The sequence below is a fragment of the Sus scrofa genome, chromosome 5 (assembly GCF_054392235.1).
Source record: "Sus scrofa isolate SSC_HxYL_T2T_F1_AM1 chromosome 5, Sscrofa_HxYL_maternal_Yorkshire_Landrace_v2.0, whole genome shotgun sequence".
NCBI classification, from domain to species: Eukaryota; Metazoa; Chordata; class Mammalia; order Artiodactyla; family Suidae; genus Sus; species Sus scrofa.
This window is the reverse complement of record NC_139387.1, coordinates 106549946-106576540: the sequence shown is the minus strand read 5'-3', so window position 1 is coordinate 106576540 and position 26595 is coordinate 106549946. Positions and strand designations below refer to the sequence as shown.

General features: G+C 38.5%; 1 protein-coding gene across 17 annotated transcripts in view; it reads left to right on the top strand.

The window, feature by feature from the left end:
* The window catches only part of METTL25 (methyltransferase like 25), a 132461-nt gene that overhangs the window by 24457 nt on the left and 81409 nt on the right, over positions 1-26595 (top strand). For all 17 annotated transcript variants that reach the window (XR_014804579.1, XR_014804576.1, XR_002344285.2 and 14 more), the window contains exons 3-5: positions 47-153; positions 6451-7047; positions 9684-9831. Coding sequence is in view for 5 of the 17 variants with exons in the window: in XM_084957687.1 (XP_084813813.1) it covers positions 47-153; positions 6451-7047; positions 9684-9831 (852 nt within the window). In the remaining 12 variants the exon portion in view is untranslated. The remainder of the gene's footprint in view (positions 1-46; positions 154-6450; positions 7048-9683; positions 9832-26595) is intronic.

Genomic DNA, 26595 nt, shown 5'->3' with positions numbered 1-26595 from the left:
TGTTTCTCTAATAGCCGTATTTTATTTTTGTCTTATTTTTGTTAAGATAAAAATGTGAAGCCAGATGAGTTTATGAATTTGAAAAAGTCTCATGAAGTTCAGGCAATGTCGGAGCTTATCAGCAGTGTTGCTGATTATTATGGAGTAAAGCAGGTAAGAGTATTTCCCTGTATATTTAGGTGTTAAAATTATTGCTATTTTTTGTATCCTTCAGATTTCCTTTTCTGCTATTACTGCCTCGCCTTTGAAATGTCATTAAGTAATGGCTTATGTGAGAGGTGACACATCATATCTGATCCTTTAAATATGCACTCTGATTTCCCAATATACTGCAGTTTTAACAAATTTATGCTAAAGATGAAATATGACGGTTAATGTTTGCCACAGATTTCGCTCTCTTCAGAGTGGTTAAAAGCTAAGGGGAATTCTCTTTTTCTTATGTGGTGACTCCAGTTTGAGGTGGCATTAGGACGATGACATTGTGCAGAATTGTTGGCCACTAGGTCTTCTCAAGGGCCTGGGTTACCAAGCTGTGGGCTGGCACCTGCCTAATGCTCGTAACACAGCGACACTGTGTTTGGAGCTGGGATTCTTTCAGTGTCAGAATTACAATGAACTCCTGTTGTGAAACATAGCCTTCATGAAAGGCAGTGATCTCTGAAAACAGATGTTAAAATAAAATCAGTGATTGCCTGCCTTGGCCTATAAAAATAGGAAGTTATTTTTCTTATTCCTGGCTTACAAAAATAGTAAGTTATTTTTCTGATCCCTATAAGAACATCTATGGAGGTAATGGAGGATTTTCCCTGCTTCAGTTTTTATTCGGTGTTAGAATCTTTTCCTTGTGTTCTCCCAGACTTGTGGAGTGTTTGAGGGCGATTAGAAAACTATCAGAACTTGGGCCAGGCAGGCAGAACCACTTATGGCAACATAGAGCTCTAGGGCAGGGGCTAAAGGTAAGCGCTAAGGCAGTAGTTTGAGTTTTTTCTCCAGTATGTTATACCTGAGCAGGACCTATCAGGATCGGTAACAGGCTCACCATGGCAGCACTACTCAGCTGGAGCAGAGGGCAAGTACGCAGTAAAACGTGCATAGCACATGCATGAACATTAGAAACATAGAATCGAATGGGAAAAATAAGTAACTTACAGAAGATAACGTGTTTTATGGTATCATTTTTAAAAAGCTCTTAAGCAAAATAACAGTATATTCTTTAAGCAAAAAAATCTATGCAAAAAATATTAAAGAAGCAGGGGGAGTTCCTGTCGTGGCGCAGTGGTTAACGAATCCGACTAGGAACCATGAGATTGCGGGTTCGATCCCTGCCCTTGCTCAGTGGGTTAAGGATCCGGCATTGCCATGAGCTGTGGTGTGGATCGGATCCTGTGTTGCTGTGGCTCTGGCGTGGGCCGGCGGCTACAGCTCCGATTGGACCCCTAGCCTGGGAACCTCCATATGCCACAGGAGCGGCCCAAGAAATAGCAAAAAGACAAAAAAAAAAAAAAGAAGAAGAAGCAGGGGAATCATAAACAATAATTTGAGAATAGTTGCTACCTTTGGAAGGTGAAGCAGGGGGATGCGATAGGCAGTTATATGCAGTGGAAATACTAATATTCTAGTTCTTAGGATGGCTGCTGGGTTCCCGGATGTAGCAGTGCTACTGGATGCCTTACGCAAGTACCTTGGGCTCTACCATCTCGTGGTGTGCCAGCCTTCTTTCTTCCTGTTAAGTTCTGTGGGTTTTCTCTGGCTGTTAAAGTGAAGCCTTCATACTAGGTCTGAAGACTAATTCCTCCTTGCATCAATGACTAATACAAGTTCATAAACAAATAACATCAATTTCCAAACTCTCCAAGTAGGATGGTTCTGAGGTATGTGTTCTACACTGGCTCTCAGTTTTCTGTTCAGTTAAACCCAGATTGTCTTAAAGTAGTGTTTTGCTTAAGAAGACACCTTTTATTGGATTGCCTTCCTTCTCTTTTTTCTCTTTGTTTTTACCCTGTCACTGTTTTCTTAACCTTCCAAATAAGTCACCTATACTTAAATCTTTAAGGGCCGTTTATTGTCATGCCTCCTAAGTTTATATTTTGACTGCATATATTATTTTTTATTTATATGAAATATTACACAATAAACAACTAAATTAATCAAGAAGATTTATTTCTAAAGGGCAGAGAAAAAAATTTTGAAATACCATAAGATAATCATGTTAGACCTGTTCTAAAGGAACTTTTTTCATAGTAGTGAAGATTGCTCCCAGTGAATGAAATACCCTGAATTAAAGGCTTATAGGGTCTTTCTTGAAATTTCTTGATAGCAATATCCGATTCTCAGTAGCTAAATTTAAAATTTCTTATGTATGTCCTATTTTTATTTTTTAAATGCAGATTTAATAGATGTAGATTTCATGGGGATAGTTGGAAACTCATACTGAAATCTTAACTTTGCTAGTGACCATAGAGAACAAGAGAAGAAAAAAAATTCATTTTTGTTTCAACCATGCTGCTCCTTATGTACCAAAAACCTTTGCCCTTCTCATTCCCATTCCCTTCTTACTTAATTTTTTTTTTTAATTTGCTTTTTAGGGCCACACTTGTGGCATATGGAAGTTTCCAGGCTAGGGGTCGAATAAGAGCTACAGCTGCAGCCCGTGCCACAGCAAGGCAAGATCAGAGAGCCGCGTCTGTGAGCTGCACCACAGCTCCCGGCAGTGCCGGATCCTTAACACACCGAGTGAGGCCAGGGATCAAATCAACATCCTCATGGATCTTAGTTGGGTTCATTACCCACTGAGCTACGACGGGAACACCCTCTTGATTTTTTATGTCTAAAATATGCTCATTCATTCATACTTGCATGCATTTATCCAATATTTCTTTAGCTCTTACCATGTATGAGGTATCATTATAGATGCTGAAGCTACAGGAGTGAACAAAACACTGCTTTGCCCTTATGGCGTTTCTATCCTAATGAGGAAAGATAGATAATAAGATCATCAAAGGTATATTTTATTATGTACGTCAATATACTTTAAAGAGAAAAAATAAACAACAAGGAAGTAGCTGATTTAGAGATGAGAGATTAAAGCTTATTGGGAAAGGAGGTGTAAGTTAAGACCTCGCTGTTTGAGTTAAGACCTCCTTCCAGACTTGAGAGTAATCCATTAGAATATCTGGATGAAAAACTTGTTAGATGGAGGAAAGAACATTTTCATTGGCCCTAAAGTTGGGAATCTACTTGGCATATTCTTAAAACACCCAAGAAGCCAGATTAACTCTAGTGGAGAGAGCAAGGGCAGAGTAGTGGGAGCTGGGATGTAGGTGATAGAAGCAGGTCATGAAGTCGTAGAGTCTTCGACGCCATCGTAACGATTTGGGCTTATGTCCTGAATGAGAAGCGAAGCCTTCAGAGCCGCTGGATCACTCTCCTCTGCTGAGTGTTATGAAACAAATATTTCCATTATCTTTGCACTCTTCACTGTATTCTTTGTAGACATTCGGTCTGGTTCTTCTTAGAAATTATCTCGTACCTGAGCATGAGCTTCCAGAGTTGAGGCAAAAAACTTAGTACCAGAGGTTAGTAGTAGGAGATAAGGTTAGGGAAGTGATGAGAGTTTATTAAGAGGGGTGGCGTGATAAGCTGTTGTTTTGCTTGCTTGAGAGCAGACTCAGAGGTGAAAGTGGGAGCAGTGAGATAATTGGGGAGACTTAGGGTGCAGTTAGTATGAACACCCTTGGTAAGACTGTGGATTTGCTCACAGTTCAGATGGAGGCTGTGGGAGAGAGAGGGGAGTCCTGTTCCTCACCAGGACGTGAGTTTTATAGAGAATATCCAGAGCTTAGTTTTGAACATGTTCAATTTGAGACGCTTTGAAGACATTCAAGTGGAAATGTTAGGTACACTGTTGGATGTGTGCGTGTGAAATTCATGGTAGAATTCCATAGTGGAGTTATCAGTTTGGAAGTCATTAGCCTAGAATGTTAGTTAAATCTCCAGGTCGGTCAACAAAAAGTAACCCTTCTGTCTGAGGTGTAGTACCTACTCCTGCTGTTAAGAAATGTAACCACTCTGGGTAACAGTGTTTCTGTGAGAAAGTCTCCAAAGCAGAATTAGGAGATGAGGAAGATACCTCCCGCTGGAGACTCCTCTATCTTCAAACCCGTAAAATAGTCCGCTGAAGGGAAAGAATGTTGGCAGGGGTAGGAGATGAAAATGTTAGAGATTTCGCTATTCGATCAGATAGTTTGAGAGCAGAAATGTGTATGATTTATGTAACCTTCGTTTTTTTGTTTGTTTGTTTTTCTTTGTTTTTTTGTTTTGTCATTTTTAGGGCCGCAGCCACAGCATATGGAGGTTCCCAGGCCAGGGGTCGAATTGGAGCTCTAGCTGTTGGCCTGCACCACAGCCGCAGCAATGCTGGATCCTTAACCCACTGAGCAAGGCCGGGGATCCAACCTGTGTCCTTACGGATGCTAGTCATATTTGTTTCTACTGAGCTACTAGGGGAACTCCTGATTTATGTAACCTTTAATTGCAGAGTTTTTTCATTCTGTTGCAAATACTGTGTATGTTACTAAAAGGCCCCTTTGGGGAGGAATAAAAATCAATTTGGGTCAAGAAGCTACAAATTGGCTGATAGATTTTCTAGGAAAATTTGCCCATTATTGAAAGGTTTTTAGATATGGTATCATGAGGGCATAAATCTTAGAGTTTCTTGCAACCAGAGGGATTACAATTAAGTTGCCCCAAAGGTAAGCCTCTGAATGATTCAGCCACTCTATGCCAGATTTCTTAAGCAGATGAATTTTCTTCACTGTTCAAAACTCGATGTTGTGTTACTTGCAACCAGAATTTTTCTGATTCACAAGGGGAATAGTTACAAACAGATTAGGGAACAAACTCCATTACTTCCTGGTAAGAAAACATCTGTATTGGTGGGAACACATATGCTGGTGCTTACAAACAGCTCATTGGTTGCCAGCAGGGAGCCTTTAATTGGCATTAGGGAGTGTGTTTTGTAGAAGGAAAGGAATGGAGAGCTTTGCTTTCTCTGGTGATTCAATATGAGGACGTTGATTCATAGAGTTTCTGCAACAGAGCACTTATATCCATGCATACGGGTGTGGCATCTTTAGTTAGATGATAGTTCTGTGCTTCTCATAATATCTAGCCTAGAGATTAACACTAAAAAGGGGGCATAGGGGGTTACTTGTAAGCTAGACACTTACTTAGGAGACATCATCTATTGGAGTCTTAGCGCTGAACTGCTGGAGTTGCAGCTTTGTTGAAAAGACTATCTCCTTTGCATTACCTTACTGTTTTGTCAAAAATTAGTTGACCACATAAGTATGGGTCTATTTCTGAACTCTGTTTCTTCCATTGATTTTTATATCTCTTTCGATTACTATAGTTTTATACTGATTCCTAAATCAGTGAAAATTCTCAGACTTTTTCTTTTCAGAATCGTTTTGGGGAGTTCCCGTTGTGGCTCAGCAGAAACAAATCTGAGTAGTATCCATGAGGACTCAGCTTTGGTCCCTGGCCTCACTTAGTGGTTAAGGATCTGGTGTTGCCATGAGCTATGGTGTAGGTTGCAGATGCAGCTCGGATCCCACATTGCTGTGGCTGTGGCATAGGCTGGTGGCTGCAGCTCTGATTCAACCCCCAGCCTAGGAACCTCCATATGCCATGGGTATGGCCCTGAAAAGCAAAAATGTAAATAAAAATAAAAAAACAAAATTGTTTTGGTAATTGAAGGTATTTTTCCTTCTCTTATAAATTGTATTCTCTTCTTGTCAATTTCTTTAAAAATTTTGATTGGGAATTACATTGAATGTATACGTTAATTTGGAAGAACTGCCATCTTAGTGTTGAATCTGCTGTTTTATGAACATAGTATATCTTTATTTAGCTCTTTTAAATTTTTTCTATGCAATGTTTTATAGTTTTCAGGGTATATGTCTTGTATAACCTTTGTTAACTTTATTCCTAGGTTTCTGTTTTTATGTTTTTTAATTCAATTACTTATAATTTTTATTTCTAATTGCTGTTATATTGTGTGTGTTCTGATAGTTTGTTATTTATTTCTGTTGATCTTGTATCTTGAAACATTGCTAAATTCGTTTACTAGTTCTGTTAACTTTTCTTATATATTCCTCAGAATTTTCTACAGATGCAGTCATGTCATCTGTGAAGAAAGATGTTTCATTTCCAGTATTTATGTCTGTTACATCTTTTCCTTGGTTTGTAATTGCACTGCGTAGAACTTCTCTTAAACTGTTGACTATCAACAATAAGAGTTATTGGTTTTTAATAGTAATCACAAAATAAAAAAGCATAGCAGGTTATATAAACTATACAACCATATATTTACTGGGTTTTAAAAAAAAATATTGAGAATGCTTTCTATTACTGGCTAAAATCCTTTTAATGCATTCTGTTTTTCTTTAGATAATTGACCTAGGCTCTGGAAAAGGCTACCTAAGCTCCTTTTTGTCTTTGAAGTATGGCTTAAAAGTTTATGGAATCGATTCCTCAAATACCAATACTCATGGAGCTGAGGAGAGAAACAGGAAACTGAAGAAACATTGGAGAGTCTATCATAGACGGTCAAAATTAGATGTCAGTGCCCTGGCATTGCAAACGGCAAAAGAAAGGAAGCTGCAGGATGAAATTGAATGTAACGCATATGCCGAGGGAGTGGGTAACAGCAGTACTGCAAATCAAGAAAAAATGTCAACCTCAGATTTTTTGCCAGATTTTTCAGGCTCTGTAATTTCCAACATCAGAAAACAAATGGAAAACCTACATGTACATTCACATAGAGAAGAAAATTTGTATTTTGAGAATGCCTTTTCTGTTAGAGACCTTTTACCTATTAATGCCATAGAATCTACTTCATCCCAAACACCCAAGAGGAAAATGTTGGAAACAAATAAAGAGAGAAGAAAAGTGACATCAAAGTCAAATGAATCAAATGTATATTCACCTTTAACATCTTTTATCACTGCTGATTCAGAACTACATGATATTATTAAAGATCTGGAGGTGATTTCATTTTTAAATTCCTTAATTTGACTTATATAAAGGCTCTAAGACAGAATTGAGGTTTTAACAATAGCTTCCTTCGCTTGTATATCTTATTTGGTTATACTTATCAAAAGGACCTAGAAAATAAAATTATATTCAGGCTTTTGTGATTTCCATAGCTATCAAAATCTGACAAAAGTACAGAGTCTGATAATCTAACAATTACGGTTTTCCAGAATGGAGTGCCCTCTACTAATTTTTAAGTCTAAATCAGACGGAAGGAGTAATAAAAAAGCTAGTCAGCTAAATTCTCACACAATTTATGGATTATTAAAATTCCAGTCCCAGAAACCTCTTACATTTTATTTAAGTTTGAAGTATATAGGGAAATATTATATGTACTATTAGGCCTGGTAACCGAATATGCAGTCTTCTTCAGCAAGAGTAGCTTCTGAGTGTTCTAAAAATTTTGAACTTGGACTTCTCTTGTGGTGCTGCGGGTTCAAGATCTGTTATTGTCACTGTAGTAACTGAGGTTGCTGCTTTGGCACAGGTTCGATCTCTGGACTGGGAACTTTTACATGCCATGGGCACAGCCGAAAATATTAAAAGAATAAAAATTTTGAACTTTTTTTGAACTACAGGCATGTCAAATTATGTAATACAAAAACAATGTATCTTAAACAAATGCAACATTGTATGTTAAATAATATTGTAGAGGAATTTCTAGAAATCATTTGGCCTAACTCATTGTTTTAAAAATACAAGGCAGCCTTTGAAGTTAGAATATTCTGCTCTTATTAAATTTTTGAAAATTCTTCCCTAAATAATGCATAAAAAAGATACCAGAATTCTTTATAAATTTAAATCCTTGTTTGGTAGCTAAGCAGCACTTGTTATTTTGTCATTTAGAATGGGGAATTTTTGTTTTTCCCAAATATTTTTGGAGTTTACTAACTATGAGAAATTGGTTAATCCTCATTAATTGTTTTTCCTATATATGAAATCAGTAATTACGTTATGCTTTAATCTTCTGTTAAGGTAATTCCAATTACTTTAACCCGACTTCAAAATATATACATTTTTAGTGCCTGTTATCATATATTTATGTTTTTCATAGTCTTCTGGAAAATATATGATCAAAACTGTAAGCAAACTTGGAGGAATTTGATTAATAAAAGACATACCAGAAGATTGCTTCCTGGGTCCTGAGTGAATTAACAACCTAATAGCCGGAATTAACGATGCCCCCATCTCTTCCCCTACAACACAAACATACTTAAATAGTTTACTGTTAAGATAATATGTTGATTGTGTGTTTTTGTTTGTCACCTGCTGATATTATGAATTAAATTTGTATAAGGAGTACAATGAAGAATGAGATAAAATGTTTTTTGTGTTATCTTTAGGGAGAACTAAGCTAAGCTTAAAGAAAGAGATTTATATCTCTGTTATCTACCCTTAATTAGCAATAAGCCCTTCCTCTCTGAGTTCTTTTTTATTTCTAACATTTAAATAAAACCTATCCAAACCATCTAATCATTGAGAAGAGCAAAATAGTTGTTGCACCATGCTCCAGAAGTTGTGTTTTGAAGAGAATGGTAATTGAAGCAAGTGAGTGGTCTATCAGGTCAAAGCAATTTACAGATACTGGTTTTTTCCTTAGGAAGGTTACACCTCAGCCCTACCTATGTTTAGATTATTTGGGCTTGAGTAACATTTTTGGCAAAATGAATGAAACAATTGTATTTGCTCTGAAGATAGTTATAAAAATATACTTGATGTCTGTTATTTTGAATTTATAACATGATGATGATAGTTTGTGATGATAGGAATAAAAACATTTACTAAACTATATTCTGTGTCAGAGATGGTAGTAAGTCATTTACCAGTATTAACTTACTAGAGTCTTGCAGCAACCCACTGACGTGAGATAGCATTACTAGCCTCATTTTACAGATGAGGAAATTAAGAAAGTAAAGGGTTCAATGGTACATTGATCAAGACTCTGTGGATGTGTGCGATGTGTGCGTGTACCCGTCCCGTGGGTGTATGCACTTAAATTAGGCTTCGGATAAGTAGGGGAAACATAGACATTTTACATAAAATTCACGTTACAAGATTTAGTGCAAACCTTTTTACGTTGAGTTTACTATTGTCATGTTTAATTGAATGAATGAATAAAGTAAACTTTTCGGTGTTGGAGTAGAAATGCTAACTTAGCAAAACTTGTTTTTTATGACAATTTTTTTGTAAGTTTTGATGGGTAATTTGTGAAGAAATGAATTTTTAAAATTAACTGGTAGGATATTAACGTGTCTCAAATCACAGGTCTGTCCTAGTAGTGCATGCTACATTTGATTGGTCCAATTTTTAAACAAACATTAGTTGTAAAAGAGACCAGAGAGAATTCAAGTGGATACGTAACCAAAAACACTAGAAAATCAACTTAAAAGTATGTCAGTTCTGATAAAGGATCACAGACATTTGCCTGTAAAGGAAATAATTATTTGTTATGCCAATAAAAGATAGAATATTTTCTCGGTAGAATTTCATCATTTTAAAAAGCTCTACGTATTCAAATGAACATTTTAAATCTTCACCCAAAATGTTTTCTACCTCTCCTCTTAATTTCCAAAATGTATTTTTTTCAGGATTGTTTGATGGTAGGTCTACATACTTGTGGTGATCTTGCTCCAAATACTCTTCGAATATTCGCTTCCAAGTCTGAAATCAAGGGAGTTTGCAGTGTGGGTTGTTGCTACCACCTTTTATCTGAAGAGTTTGAAAACCCACATAAAGGTACAAAGTTCTTTCTATCTCATAATTTGATTTATTTGAACATAATGGCTGCTTTATAGCTCTCCTGTGTTTTTGTTGTTGATATTATTGTCATTTTGAATTAACGTTTGAGATAATATCAGATATTCTTGTAATTTTAGAAATGAAATTTGATGCACTATCACTTGTATTTTATCATAGCTTTTTGATTATAATATGGTCTTACTGAATGCTGAAAATGCAAGTATGTGAAAATTTTGTGTGGTGTATGTTTTATTTATATATTTATTTATTTTGCTTTTTAGGGCCACACCCACAGCATATGGAGGTTCCCAGGCTAGGGGTCCAATTGGAGCTGTAGCCACAGGTCTACACCACAGCCACAGCAATGCCAGATCCGAGCTGCATCTGCGACCTGCACCATAGCTCACTGCAACGCTGGATCCCTGACCCACTTAGCAAGGTCAAGGATCAAACCTGTGTACTCATGGATGCTAGGCAGATTCGTTTTCACTGAGCCATGACAGGAACTCCTGGTATATGTTTTAGAGAAATTCTGTTTAAAAATATTTGTAAGGTCTGCATTTACTACGATAATAAGCTTAATTATTTTGTCATTAAAAGTTGGCACAGTTTGCGTTCATTTCCAAAGCCTTCTCCATTTTGTAAGGAATTTTGGTATTTCTCCCCCACAGCAGTTTCTTAATGTATTATAAAGGGTCAAAAATGCTATGATTTTAAAAAGCCAGGAAACTCTGCAGTTGGATTAAAATAATAGTATTCAAACTGCGCTTCCTGGACGGAGAAGGTTCCCAAGGAGCAGAGTACAGAGGACATTGCCGGGACTTCAGCCCCTGCAACCCTTCATCCAGAGCAGCCCGGAAAGTCCTCTCTTTGATCCATTTCATATGCTGTATCTCTGTTAGACACAGTTTCAAAACCACTGGCTCAGATTAGATGGTTATTTAGTCTTTTGGTTCTTTTTTCCTTTCGTTTTATAAAGTCTGTATCAACATCCTGTGTCCCATGCCGTGGAAGGTGTATGAACATGGATAGTATTGTTTGCTCTTTTTCTCAGTTTTAAAACCCAGATGGATGTGAAATTTAAATTATTTAGTCACATCTGGGAGATAAAAAATTATGATTGTAAACTGAAATTTGGCTGGGTATAAAACAGAAGTCACCCTCAAAACTGACAAAAGCTTTTGTGGAAAAAGAGTTAATTGCATTTGAATTTTTTTATTTTAAAAACTCTTAGAAAAGGTATGCAGAAGTAAAATTGTGAGTATGTAGAGATACACAGAGTGAGAGAAAGAAAGCAAACTGGCAAAAAGGTAACAGTAGGTTAATTGAAATGGAGAATATATGGTTGTCGTGCCGTTATTTCCAACTTTCCTCTGAGTACAAAATTTTATAGGTAAAAATTTATGGGAAAAAGTGAACCTAAAAAATTATTCTAAGGTGTTTATATTATTTTATAGCCTTTTTGTGCATCTTTCCTAAAATGGGGGAATAGAAAAACTTGAATGTAATCATAGTTTAACAGCTTTTAAAATCATAGTTTAACAGTGTTTTCCTGGATGAGCAATAGCATAAAATTCTGCGTAGGGAAGTTTTCGTTCTTAGTTCAAGAGCTTCTTGTTTTGTAGATACAATGAAGTGGATTTTTTTTTTTTTTTTAATAATTGGCTCCATTGGGAATAGGTAGTGATTTGGTGTGTCTTCCAGTTCAAAGGTCCTCTCTTACAGTCTAAGATCTTTGATTTCAGCTGCCTGTTTTCCTTCTCTCACTCTATCATCTTGCCCCTCAAATGCCTTCCGCCCCCAGAGGGTCTCTTCCTTCTCTTGAAGCGGTGCCTTCTCCAGACGGCCATCTCTGGCCCTGCTGGACCCTTGCAGCCATTGCGCTGTGTTATCAGGTCCTAGACCTCATCTCTGGGTGTCTCATCAGGGATGGGATCCTCTCTTTTGGCAGTGCACTCTACTCTCTGTCACACACACTCGTGCACATCTGACTCCCTCCGGAGTGATTCCCCAGAGCTGATTCTGCTGGTTTGGATGTTTATTTTCCAACTACGTTTAAATCAAAACTTGTATTATACCTGTGGCTTATGAATCATTTTATGTATTCTCTGGCTTTTGTTGAATGTGAAAGGAAATTCATATGTAAGTGGCTGTCCTTATTTTATGGCAACCAGGAAATGACCTTGGTACATTTTTCATCCAGTGGTGTCTTCATGGATGTTCTTCAGTTTCCGTGAGGAGTTGGCAGAAGATGCTTGCAAGGGTAGGAAAAAAAATTAAGAGAGTGACCAGTTTCTCCTTGCGGATCCATTTTCTATCAGTCTGTAGGTACCTTTTGTAACAGATGGTTTCATTAAACTCTTTACAAGTTTTTATAGACCATGTGTTCCAACTGAAATGAGAAATGTCTTTGAATGAGGCATGTGCGAGAGAGAGGCCTCTGCAGAATCTGAGGGAAGAAGCAGATGAGTGCCTCCACATCTTCAGCCTCTTCCTCTTTGCTTCTGCCGTGGAAAGATTGCATAGATTGATGAGTATTTAAATTTATGAGTATTTTTATATTCACTTTTATACCTTCAGATTCTTATTCACTTTTGTGTCTTCACTAGTTTTTATTCACTCTTTTTTCTTTAGAACTAAGCCCATTGTTCAAGCATGGTTCATGAAGCTCAATGTTTGTGCAGTGTGTGTTGAATACATGGTGTGTGTCAGTTGCCTTTTTTCCCTGCCTTTATAGGATGTTTTTGGCTCCAGGACTTAGTCAAGAGAAAGTGCTGGAAAGATTTGTTACAAAAGTGACTAGCAGCTATAAACTCTCATTTTCTCTCCTTATAAGCAAAGTTAATTCCTGGAAAGGTCTTGCTGTCAAAATATCTTAATGATTGAGGATCAGTTAAGGTTATCAGGGATTATCAGGTAAACAATACTAGGCTTAAGTGGCAGATGCCAATATCTTAGTGTTACTTGAGTTCCTCATAAATACCCGAAAAGAACAGAGGTTGGGGAGTCTTGCTTGTTAGGAAAGCAGAGAGTAAGCAGGAAGAAACAGAAACGAGTGGTATGATGAAATAGGTAGAGATGTTAGCGACGCGAGTACCGTCAGATGCTTTGGAGGTTATGGAAAGAGTTGGGAGGCCAAAAAATAGGGGGAAATGTAGAAGAATAAGTGATAGGAATAATAAAAGCATCCTTGGTTGAGGTTGCCATTGCGATTGTTAGCTTTGGACTGGCACACTTCCTCATCTCAAAAACCAGATGGCAAAGGTCACTTACTCCTTTCTCTCTTTCCCACACCCTCATCTCCATTTTTCTCGCCTTATCTTGCCTGTAGTAAAAGAGCTAAGATACGAACCATCTCCTGCAATTGTTATAACAGCCTTTCTCAAGTCTGGCTGACCAGCTGGATCAAATATGACACTGTCAGTAACTAGATGTCTGAGGCCTGCTTCTGACCTTCTCACATAGAGTCTCTAAGAATGCTGCTTGAATATAAATATTTCTGAGACGTGCTATAGGCAATTCGGATAAACAGCATCATTGAAAACAAGTGTTTACTCTGGTTCCTAGGAAGACATACGGAATTTTAGAAGATGTTCTGTTAGAAATGTATTCAGGATTATTTGTAGTCATTTTAACTTCTCCCATGCAGAGATGTAGGGGGACTCTGCTCATGCGCCGGTTTGTAGATCCAAACCAAAGGCTGAACCCGAAGGGTCCAGAAGGGTATATCGAAGTCTGGCGTGCAGAGTAATGAATTCCCCCAAAAGTCCTTGAAGCACAGAGCTCAGAGTGAAAATCTGGGGAAACCAAACAGGTCGGGAAACTGGATCATAAATACACAAAAAAATTGAGGTTTAGAAACAAGACAAAATCAAGGGGAAGAACTCTAGAACAAGAAGGAATGTCCAAGATAATTATTATAAGCATCCCTAGAATTTTGATAGCTTAACTTTGCTGATGAGCCAGGGTGGGGGTGGTGAGAGAGAGGGTGGGGGAGGCAGACGACAGCAGACAGTTCTTGACTGTTTAGCAGCGCCTATTGGGAAAGATGGAATACAGACTCAGTCCTGGTTTTCATATATAGCATACACTGTATAGTCCTTGTATTCCTTACTAAAATAGAAATCCACCACTCTCCAGTGTGATCAGCATGTTCAAGTAACTAACCTGTAGGGCACGGGGTTTGCTCGCATAAGGTTAGGGTATTTCCTGTCGTATATGTAGCACTAGGTTCCATGGGTTATATCTCTGAATGATCAAGGATGTCATGTGTCTCTCCCTTCATATCTTACACACCTGCCAAGAACCCTCAGATTGTTGGCACAGCTGTTTTTAAAGTGGGGCAGTGTTGCCTCTGGGATGTAAATTCGAGTTATTAATAGTCCGCATTGTACAGTAGAAAAATCCGGTATGTACACTGCAACTTTTCACGGTGATATGTCCCGTGTAAACAATATGTGTTTCACGTGAGCGTGTTTGCCCAGGACGCTGTGGTGGACCGTAGAGGTGGTCTGCCATCAGTGTCAGTTTTAGAAAAACAGCTAAAACTCTCTGGGCAACGATGGATACCCACGTTCTACCACATGTTTTACAAACTGCTTTTAAATATGTATGCATTATGAGCCAGTCGTTCCTAGGAGAACGTCAAGTACCAGAAACAGTTTTATGGCAGCGCTTTATAGAGTAAATATATATTTTCCCAAGGTTGGCTTGTTTCAGTGTTTTGTCTCAGTACTGAGGATTATTATCATAATTAATCTACAATACTGATACTGTCTCTCCCCTAAAGAGAGACCCTCCTTTTGGTTCCTTGTGGTTGTTTTTCCTGTGGAGGTAGAAACCTGCCGCGGGAACACGACTGGGTGCTGCCCAGATCCACATCCCTCTTCTTCCTTTCTAACTGAACTGTGGTTTTGTTCAAGCCCTTCTGTGGCCTCAGAAATATGTGAATTTCGGAGTTTCCATTGTGGCTCAGCAGAGATGAATCTGACTAGCATCCGTGAGGATACAGGTTCGATCCCTGGCCACGCCCAGTGGGTTGGGGATCTAGTGTTGCCATGGGCTGCGGTGTAGGTCGAGGTCGCGGACACCGCTCGGATCTCACGTTGCGGTGGCTGTGGCGGAGGCCAGCACTACAGCTCTGATTGGACCCCTAGCCTGGGATCCTCCATATGCCATGAGTGCGGCCCTCAAAAGACAAAAAGACAAAAAAAAAAAAAAAAAAAGAACAATATGACCTTCAATCTAAATTAGTTACAGTAATTCCACTTATTTAGGCATGGATATGAGACCCAGTTCTAACCAATGAGGCAGGATGAGCATATTAGGGAGTTTTCTAGGAAATTGTTTTTTTTCTCTTAAAACTGAACACAAGACAGAGATGTCACTATTTTCTCCGCCTCTGGACCTGGTCATCTGTTTGTGTTTGTTCACCCTAACATATCTGCCTGCTGAGTATTCTGTCAGAAGTTGATGTTGATGCTATATCTGAGTCGTTCAGGCCTGGCCGAGGAGTGAAAAGTAACTCCCTTTTCCTGTAAGTTTATGTGGTCACATCTGAGGCCTAGGCGTGCAGGAAGAGTAGATAAGCTGGGACCCTAGAGAATCCCATCAGTGGTTTCATAGAGCTTCTTCCCTGGCCTTGGTAGGAGCCCCTTCTAGGAGCAACCCTTAGAAGGCACGGCTTTGGGCTTGGTCTCTCTCCGCCTCTTTCCGCCCCGTGCCAGGGAGTCGACTCATATGGCACCCTCCAAATAGTGCACATCTGAGGAGTTAAATGTAAGCGGTGTAACCCCGAAAGCCTGTGGATGGCCTACCTTCGTGCTCACCCCTGGCCTCAGTGTGGTGCGGGGCGTCAGGTGATCCTCCCTTGAGCCCACAGTTTCCTTTTTTTTTTAACCAAAGGAGATCTTTTAGTGGCATCTGATAATCTGGTCTGCCATTTCTGCCTCAAATAGAAATTTGTCAAGGGCCTATAATACCTATTCTACTGTGAAGTGTTTCTCAGTTTATGTCACCAGTAGGAATTTTAAGGATGGAGGCTAGATTCTTATAGTCATCTTTACTGTCTTAGACAGTTAACAATTAGTTCATGGCTTTAATTATAAAGGTACCTTATCTTGAAAGAAAATATGTTGAACATATTGTTTGAAAATGTAAAAGATAATTTTAATGTTTAAAAGTAAGCATATCTTTTATTTTGGAATCTTTTGGTTATTCAGTATGTGGTTAAAAACTCCTAAGACAGTATCGGCTAGTTAATATCAGAAAAAAAAAAAAAAACCAGTATATTTTATTTACAGAAAGGTATAACTAATTTTTTAGTCTAATAAATAGTGAATTAATCTCTTAATTGCAGCAGTGCATACAATTGCTATCTTTTCAGTAAAAATTTAATAATGTTTCCCATCTCATATAATAGGTACTTTATTAAATACATCTGTTTATTTGCTTTGAGCTCTTAATGCTGAAGTTTGGAAGCTGTAGAGGAATAAAGTGTGGCTTCTTTTTTTCAAAAGAGCATGTGTTTGACTTCTCTTTCTAGCCATGTGTGATTTTTCTGAGGAACTCTTCTGCTATAATCAGCTAAATCCTACCTAAATTAGAACTTCTTTTTTTATAGTCACACCCACATCATATGGAAGTTCCTGGGCCAGTAGACGAATCAAAACTGCAGCTGCGGCCTTTGCCACAGTCATGCAATACCAGATCCAAGCTGCATCTGCAGTCTATGCCAGAGCTTATGGCAATGCCACATCCTTAACCCACTGAGTGAGATCAGGGATCGAACCCACCCCTCACAGACAACACTGTGGTTCTTAACCCTCTGAGCCATAACAGGAACTCCAGAACATGTGTTTTTTTAAGCATTGCTGAGTCTACAAAAGTAAGGGGAATGCCCATAGATCAAGAAAAATCAAAACCAAAAATTTGAAAGGAGAGAGGGAGAAGAGAGAGGAAGAAGAGTTGAAACTAGAGCAGGTAATTGTGAGCTGTAAGGCAGTAGACAGTGTTGTTTTGAGGCAGATTCCGGTCACATTGGGATCCAGAGATTAACACTGGGCCCTTTCTGCACAGGGTGGAGGAGCTGGACCTGAAGAGTTTATACTAAACCATGACCTTGAATGAGACAAAGCAGTCTTCAGCCAGTTCCATGCAGAAGCAAATCCCAATCTTTGTCGGGGGGAATTCTTCCCAAATTCAGGCCCTTGGAATTTCCTTTTTTCTTTTTTAAGGGCTGCACCCATGGCATTTGGAAGTTCCCAGGCTAGGGTTTGAATTAGAGGTATAGTTTCTGGCCTGTGTCACAGCCACAGAAACGTGAGATCCAAGCTGTGTCTGCACCCTACACCACAGCTCACTGCAGCCCTGGATCCTTAACCTACTGAGTGAGGCCAGGGATTGAACCCGCGTCCTCATGGATACTAGTTGGATTCATTATCACTGAGCCACAACAGGAACTCTCTGGAATTTCTATTGATAAAATCTACTGAATTTGATTTTCAAATTTTTCAAAACTTGAAAACAAAAACAAAACGCAAAAGCCCAGTCACAAAATCTGTCTGGCTAGGTATCCATCTCCCCACTACCCCTTTCAACTAAAAATACTGAATACAATTCATTTTTTTTTCTTAAAAGTATTGAAATACTGGAAGGATACATAGGATTTATCAGGTCAGTATACAGAAGAAGGTGGGAGTTCACGGAAATGATGGAGATGCTGGAGCCACTCAGAGTACGTACAATGACACGCTTGAGCTTTGGTTTCAAAGCCCTGCAAGGAGTGGGGTTCAAATGATAAAACTTATTCTTAGGCACACACAGAGGAGGGAGTGAATCCTATGACATACTTTTCCGAAGTTGAGACCGCAAGGTTAAGGACTAAAGTTAGAGCAGCAGTAGTGGAAATAGAGTAGATTGAAGCATTTAAGATTTTTTAGAGGAGTGGGAGATAAAGGAGAAGGAGTTGTCAAGGACTGTTAGCAGGTTTCTGATTGGGGCCACTAGGGAGGTAATAGTACAGCTTACATGATGGGAAAAACTAAGGAAGAACCAAGCTTCAGTTCAGGTTTTAAACATGTTTTAACAATTTGAAATTCCTTCATGTATGAATAATCATATTTTGGAAATGTTTTATAAATACAGACATCTAAATGCATGGAAATGGAATTGTCTGTAGCATAATCACATGGGATTTACTTTCCCCTTATTTTCCAGAAAATCTGTAAGGTATTAGCTGACATCGGTATATAGTTCAGGGGTGTGGGGGCCAAATCTCTGCAGTTTTATTGACCTTTCACTTATGGTTACGTATGGCTGCTGCTGCTCTAGCCATTTTAGTCCAAATGTCAGGAAATACGAAGATGGTAGAACTTTTAAGATCTGAGACAGCATCCTTTAAAGAACTTTCCTGGAAATTCTACCTAACAACTTTCTCTCCTTCATAGGCCATCTCTAGAAGGCTGGGAAATATAACCTTTTAGAAGGGCACATTGCAGCTCCAAATGAAATCAAGATTCTAGAAATAACAAAGAGTACTGGATATGGGGGAGGCGTTTAGCATTCTCTGCCACTGTATGTGTGGTGTACACGCATGTGTGTAATATTAATGCATTAATAGGGCACTAGCAGGGGAAGAGTGATGAAGAGTGTGGGTAATTTAACAGTATGTACATGTAACAGGATACAATCATATCCATTGTCCTCTTCTTTCTTTCAGTAATCTAACTCCTCTTAGTTTTAGTAGATCAAACATCATCCTGCCACTCAGCAAGAGTACCTAACTCCCATGTGACAAAATTTAAGCCAGTAGAGTATGTTAGTTAATTGTCAATTTATTTGAAAGTAAGCTGCTTGCCCCCCCACCCCACCCCGCCCTTTGTTTTCACCCTTCCGCTGGCTACGGAATAGTAATGACTTGGATGCCAAAGCTGGTAGCTACCTCTTTAAGGTTGGCAGGCAGCCTGACCCACGTGGGTCTCTGGGTAACACTTCATACTGCCTGCCGCTCTCCGAACTATGACGAGGAAGACTCCTGTCTTATTACAGGACTGTGCTTTGAGATCTTTTGCGGTATCCCGTCTAGTGCAAGTGAATCTACGCTCTTGCTCTGAATGCTTCTCCTTTGTGTGAAACTTTTACCTTGAGACTATAACTGCATTTATGCAACTGTAAATCTACCACAAGCCAACAATAATAGCAAAACAAAAGAATAACACATATATATGACTTATAAATTATGATTTATAAGTGATTTCTTAGAGGTAAAGAAGAAGAGGATCCTAAGTGGTAAAAGAAATATTCCAGCTAGAAGGTAAAAGTCATTTCCTGTTAGGAGACCAGGAAAGGCTTTCCAAATATAGTAACTTGAGCTGAGCTTTGTGGGGAAGGATTTAGGTAGACAGAATTATGGAGGGAGCATTCCAAGGATAAGGAACAGGGGGGTTAACTTAAGGCGTGGCAGGCCACTCCCTGGAGATGGATGAATACTCTGGTGGTGATCTGATTCGTAAGAAGTAGAGAAGTGTGATGTAAGGCAGAAAAGAAAGGCAGGAGTCAGTCCGCAAGGGCCTCGTGTGGGAAGTCCATTTTGGAAACGCGAAGTCACATGCGCAGCAGCATAAGACGTCAGGACCTAGGATTTTCAACCGTGGGATTCTCTGGGACCATGACTGTGGACAGTGAGGAGCCAGCAATTTTGGCCCCAAGACTGGGAAACGAATGCAATAGAAGCATTCACCTCAAATGAGGCAGCTCGCTGCTCACATGGGTATTCGAAAGGCAAAGTTCAGTCAGATGAGGTGGCATCTGTTATCAGAGGGTCTTACTGGGAAATTTGAGCACATGCTGCAGGAATTTATGATCAAATGTAGAACCACCCGTGCTGGTTACTACATGGATAAATCAGTTTGCTTTTGTGGATCATTTGTAAGTTAGTAAAAAGAGAGGCGTTAAATTAGATCACCTCGAACGTCTCTTATGACTCTAACGATATGATTTTGTAACTTGAATATAGCTTTCCAAACATATCTTTTATTTAAACTGAACCTCACTATATTTGTCATTTAGATTTACAGTTTTAGTATCTTTTCTTCTTCGTTATATTGAGCTTGCATAAACAGATACATTGCTTTCCTGCTATGATTCTGCATTTGACTGATAATGTGCAATTTTACTTTTAAATCTGTGTCCATATAATAATGATCATAATTATTCCCAGAGTTTATCGGAAATAAGTTAAATGTTAGGAAGTAAAATTATCTCTCAATAATTCCCAGTTGAATGCATATTAAATTTTCATTTTCTTAACTATCCTTATTAACTTGTTCAGAAACTCACAAAGTTACCACCAGTAATTATGAGGCATTATCTCTGCCTGGAGAAGGTATTGCTCTTGTAATCTTAGAGCAGATAAGTAAACTCTGCTGTCAGCCTTGTCGATTCAACTGTTTATAAAGCCTTTGTTGTATCACATTACTTCTCACTGTTGAGCTGGGCTCACGCCTCAGGAAAATCATTGCCAGTTAATGTGGGGTGATTGTAGAGATTTCTGGACATACTTGGCAGAACACGCACGATTACCTCACACGGACAGCTGTGTCTGATCTCCAGTCGGTTGTACATTTTCTACAGTATTGACACCGATTTTGCTTTTGCCGTGGGGCATCTTGCTGCCTGCAGATAGTTAGATGTGGAGTTTTAATGCATTTTCCCTCTTTCTTTAATTTGCACCTTGTTAGGTCGCATGACTTATAGGAAGTGGTTTTAGAAGCTCATACAGATTGTATTTATTCAGGAAAAAAAAACAAATTATCCCTGTGCTTGTGGTAAATAAAAAAGTCAAGAATGCAGTTAAATGAAAACAGAAAAGTAGCATGTCCACTTAAAAGAAGTAGTAAAGAGAAATAGTACATGTTACCAAAAAAAAATAAGAAATCAACGTTTCAAGCAAACTAATATAAAGCAGTGTTTAAAAAACTAGTTTACATTTTACTAGTTTTATATATAGACTTCAGTTTGCAAACTGTACGGAAAATTGTGTTGAAAAATATTGTGCTATAAATATCATGTTCTCACATTTCTTTTTTCACATGGTAAGTTATAAGCAAATTGTCTAAATTTCTGTCATCATTAGTCTGGCACAATGAGCAAAATTTCCCTAGGAATGAAGTTACAGCATGACTGGTAATGTAAGTGTAAAGATGGTCTCGTTGACAGTGTTTCACATGTTCCATGTGTCTCGTGTAAACCTCCTCTATCAAGACCCACGCTGAGGAGCTCCCACTGTGGCTCAGGGAGTTAAGAACCTGACATGAACACTTGGTGAGGAAGCAAGTTCGATCCCTGGCCTTGCTCAGTGGGTTAAGGATCTGGCATTGCCTCCAGCCGCAACATGGGTCACAGGTGCTGCTCCGATTCGGTGTGGCTGTGGCTATGGTGCAGTCCTGCAGCTGCACCTCTGACTCAACCCTCACCCAGGAATTTCCATATGCTGCAGGTGTGGCCTTAAAGGGAAAAAAAGACCCAAGTCAAATCTTAAATATAGGTGGTGTGTCAAGAGCAGCAGAGGAAGCCTGTCATGCACAGTGAGAAGCTGCTGTCACAGTGTTTGCCAGGCCAGTGCAGTGTTTACAGTCAATTCTTTTTTTTTTTTGCTTTTTAGGGCCACGCCTGTGGCATATGGAGGTTCCCAGGCTAGGAGTCGAATCAGAGCTGCAGCTGCCGGCCACAGCAATGCAGGACCCAAGCTGCATCTGCGACCTACACCACAGCTCATGGCAACGCCAGATCCTTAACCCACTGAGCAAGACCAGGGATTGAACCCACATCCTCATGGATCCTAGTCAGGTTCATTAACCGCTGAGCCAAGAAGGGAGCTCCTACAGTCAGTTCTTGAACTTTGCCATTCTTCTAGTCATGCATAAAAATACCAAGACAGTGGTATCTAGACTGATTCATTAAGAAACAGTGTTTGAATGTAGATATGACCATTAAAGCACTATATACATTTTTAACTGGGTGTTCCTTTTCTGTGTATACTGTAATGGACATATTCCTTTGAGATTACATTTCCAGCTGCACTTTTAACCAACGGATAAGTAAAGCATTAATACACTGATTATATGATGGAGCTGTGAGTGGAGATGAGAGGCAGAAAAAAGGATGATGCAAATAGGGCGAAACCTGGCATTATCTAGAGAGAAACAAATGAGAAATTATCAGTTACTCTTTCATCATTGACTAACCAGCTGTCCTCTTCACAGTCTTCTGTGACACCGAAGACCATGCAATGGAGTATATATCTCAGTGGCTTAAACTGGAGATACCTTCTGATGAAGGCCAGGGACCCAGAAGGGCCTCACTTTATATTATCGGATGAATGAATTAATGTGAACATACTATTATTCTGCTGTGATTTTTTAAAAACTTTCTTAAACTCTAGGACCTTTCTTTGTACCTCCTTTATAACTCGTATCATTATTGAGAGCCACACATAAATTTTATATTTTTAAGTTAGCAAACTTTTATACCCATATTAAATCATTTTATACCCATATTAAATCTGGCTATTCCTCTTTTGATTGTACTGCTTTGAATTTATTCTTTATTATATTCATCATTAATGCTGAAGAGTGTCAACGAAAATTAGTCAGTCTAAGAAAGAAACAGAAAATTATGCTTGAGCCACACTGAGGATTACAACTTGGGATGAGCCTCTTAGAAAGCTCCAAAAACTGTTCAATCCATTAGCAATCAAGGCACAGTTATATAACATTTATAAAGTCTTTTGAGACAGAGGGTGTATGTTAAATGACATATCCTTATCAGTTCACACGATCAAGATCAAGGTTAAGGAAGCTTAGGCAGTCTCAGTCAGTCCTTGAAATGAATAACATGGAACAGAGACTAAACTTTAAAAACAAAAGGCTTGGTAAATGATGTATAATTGAACTTTAAAAGCCCAATATTTTGTGAAAAACTGTAAGGTACCTATCAATCTAAATTTCATTTTTATTGTTACAAAGCATTATTAAATAATAACACAGATGTATGTCACACACACAGATAAACTTTAATAAAGTCCTTGCGACAGCTCAGGTCCTGCAACGGCTGCTGTGGTGCGCGTTGGATCCATGGCCTGGGAACTTCCACATGCTGCAGGCTTGACAAATTTTTTATTTATTTTTTTTACAGAAACTTTAAGAAGTTACTTTAAGCTCTGAATAAACTAAAAATGTTAAGCAACATTTATTTATCTATTTAGCTTTTAAAATAAGTGATATACAACTATATACTTATTAATAAAAAATTCTGACCGTCTACAGGCATATACAGTGTTTAACATCACAGCCTGCAAGGGCACTACCATCCCATGTTTCCATGCGTGGACATATACAGACACATTTATGTATTCACATTTAGAATCTTTTCTAAAATGACTCAGACTGAATGTAATGATTCATTAATTCATTTTTCTCTTCTAATAACAAATATTCAGTACATGTTTACAGTGTGCCAGTTACTTTTCTAGGAGGTAGAGAGATGGAAGGAAAAAAAGTTACTGCTCTCTTGTCATTTAATCCTAGTGGATAGAGACAGCAGCATAATAGCAAATAATATGTGTGTGTATCTGTGTGTGTGTGTGGAGAGAGAGAGCGCCCATCAGATGTTGATAGATACTTTGGGAAAAATACTTTGGGAAAAATAAGTGAGACAGAAGGGACATTGATTTTGTTGTTTGGTTTTGTTCCCCCCCCCCCCCACTGTACAGCAAAGGGATCAAGTTATCCTTACATGTTGCAACATGAGTATCTAGACATAGTTCTCACTGCTACTCAGCGGGATCTCCTTGTAAATCTATTCTAAGTTGTATCTGATAACCCCAAGCTCCCGATCCCTCCCACTCCCTCCCTCTCCCATCAGGCAGCCACAAGTCTATTTTCCAAGTCCATGATTTTCTTTTCTGTGGAGATGTTCATTTGCGCTGGATATTAGATTCCAGTTATAAGTGATGTCATATGGTATTTGTCTTTGTCTTTCTGACTCATTTCACTCAGTATGAGATTCTCTAGTTCCATCCATGTTGCTGCAAATGGCGTTATGTCATTCTTTTTATGGCTGAGTAGTATTCCATTGTGTATATATACCACATCTTCCTAATCCAATCATCTGTTGATGGACATTTGGGTTGTTTCCATGTGTTGTTTTGTTTTTAATTGAAGTATATTTGACTTACAGTGTTGTACACCAAAGTGATTCAGTTACATATGTATTCAGATTCTTTTCCATTATAGGTTATTGCAAAATACTGAATTTAGTTCCCTGTGCTATACAGTAGGACCTTGTTTATTTATTTTATGTATAGTAATCTGTATCTGCCAGTCCTTAAACTCCTAATGTCTCCCTCCCCCTCCCTTGCCTTTACCCTTTGGTAACCATAAATTTGTTTTCTATGTCTGTATGTCTGTTTCTATTCTGTAAATAAGTTAATTTGTATCATTTTTTAGACTTCATATATGTGATACTACCATATTTGTCTTTGATTTACTTCACTTAGAATTGGAGTTCCCGTCGTGGCACAGTGGTCAACGAATCCGACTAGGAACCATGAGGTTGCGGGTTCGGTCCCTGCCCTTGCTCAGTGGGTTAACGATCCGGCGTTGCCGTGAGCTGTGGTGTAGGTTGCAGACGCGGCTCGGATCCCGCTTTGCTGTGGCTCTGGCGTAGGCCGGTGGCTACAGCTCCGATTCAACCCCTGGCCTGGGAACCTCCATATGCCGCGGGAGCAGCCCAAGAAATAGCAACAATAACAACAACAACAACAACAACAAGACAAAAGACCAAAAAAAAAAAAAAAGAATAATACTCTCTGGGTCCATCCATGTTGCTACATTATTTCATTCTTTTTTTGTGGCTGAGTAATATTTCTGTGTGTGTGTGTGTATTACATCTTTATCCATTAGTCTGTGGATGGACACTTAGGTTGCTTCCATGTTTTGGCTGTTGTAAATAGTTCTGCAATGAACCTTGGAGTTCATGAATCTTTTCAAATTAGTGTTTTCTCTGGATATATGCCCAGGAGTGGGATTTCTGGATCATATGGTAATTCTAGTCTTAACTTTTTAAGGAACCTACACAGTGAAGTCTCATAGTGGCTGCACCAATTTACATTTCATCAGCAGTGGAGGGGGGTTCCCTTTTCTCCACACTGTCTCCAGCGTTTATTATTTGTAGACTTTTTGATGATGACCATTCTGACTGGTATGAGGTGATACCTTATTGTAGTTTTGATTTATATTTCTCTAATAATTAGCCATGTTGAGCATCTTTTCATGTGCCTTTTGACCATCTGGATGTCTTCTTTGGAGAAATGTCTTTTTAGTTCTCCCTGCTTATTTTTTGATTGAGGGTTTTTTTTTTTTTTTAATTGAGCTGTATGAGCTCTTGGTATATTTTGAAAATCCCTTGTTAGTGGCATTATTTGCAAATATTTTCTCCCTGTCTGTAGATTATCTTCTCATTTTGTTTATGATTTCATTTGCTATGCAAAAGTTTATAAGTTTCATTAGAGCCCATTGTTTATTTTTCCTTTTATTTCTTTTGCCTTAGGAGACTTACCTAGGAAAACTACAATTTATGTCAGAGAATGCGGAGTTTTATGGTGTCATGTCTTATATTTGTCTTTAAATATAAGTTTATTTTTGTGTAGGGTGTGAGGTAGTGTTCTAACTCATTGATCTACATGTGGCCGTCCAGCTTTCTGAACACCGGTTCCTAAAGAAACCATCCTGTGTCCATATATGTTCTTGCCTCCCTTGTTGAAGATTAATTGATTATAGGTGTTTATTTAATCGTGGGTTTATTTCTGGGCTCTCTGTTCTGTTTCAGTGATCTGTAAGTCTCTTTTTGTGCCAGTGCTATGCTATTTTGATTACTTGATTCCTGTACCTTTTTATATTGTCTGACATCTGGGTGGGTTATTCCTCCAGCTTTGTCCTTTCTCCTCAGGATTGCTTTGGCAATCTGAGTCTTCTGTGCGTCCATGTAAATTTTAGGATTATTTGTTCTAGTTCTTTCAAAGTTATCATGGGTAATTTGATAGAGATCACATTAAAGCCATAAATTACTCCAGATAGTGTGGTCTTTTTGACAATATTAGTTCTTCAGTCTCAGAGCATGGGATAGCTTTTTGTTTCTTTAAATCATCTTCAGTTTTCTTTATCAATGGTTTATAGTTCTCAGCATGTAAGTATTTTACCTCCTTGGTCAAGTTTATTCCTAAGTTTTGTTTTGTTTTTGTGGTGTGAATTTAAAAGGGCTTGGTTTTCTACTTTCATTTTTTGATATTTCATTGTTAGTGTAAAGAAATATGACAGAAAAGAAATATAAATCTTGTAACCTGCTACCTTGCTGAATTCACTTATCAGTTTTAATAGTTTTTCTATGGAGTCTTTAGGGTTTTCTATATAGAGTATCATGTCATCTGCATATAATGACAGTTTTACCTCTTTCCTTCCAATCTGAATACTTTGTATTTCTTTTTCTAGTCTGATTTCTGTGTCTGGGACTTCCAATACTATGTTGAGTAAAATTGGTGAGAGTGGACATCCTTGTCTTATTCTGTATTTTAGCAGGAACGCTTTCAGCTTTTCATTGTTGAATATTATGTTGGTTGTGGGTTTGTCATAAGTAGTTTTTATTATGTTGAGTTATATTCCCTCTGTACCCACTTTGGTGAGGGTATTTAGCATGAATGGATAT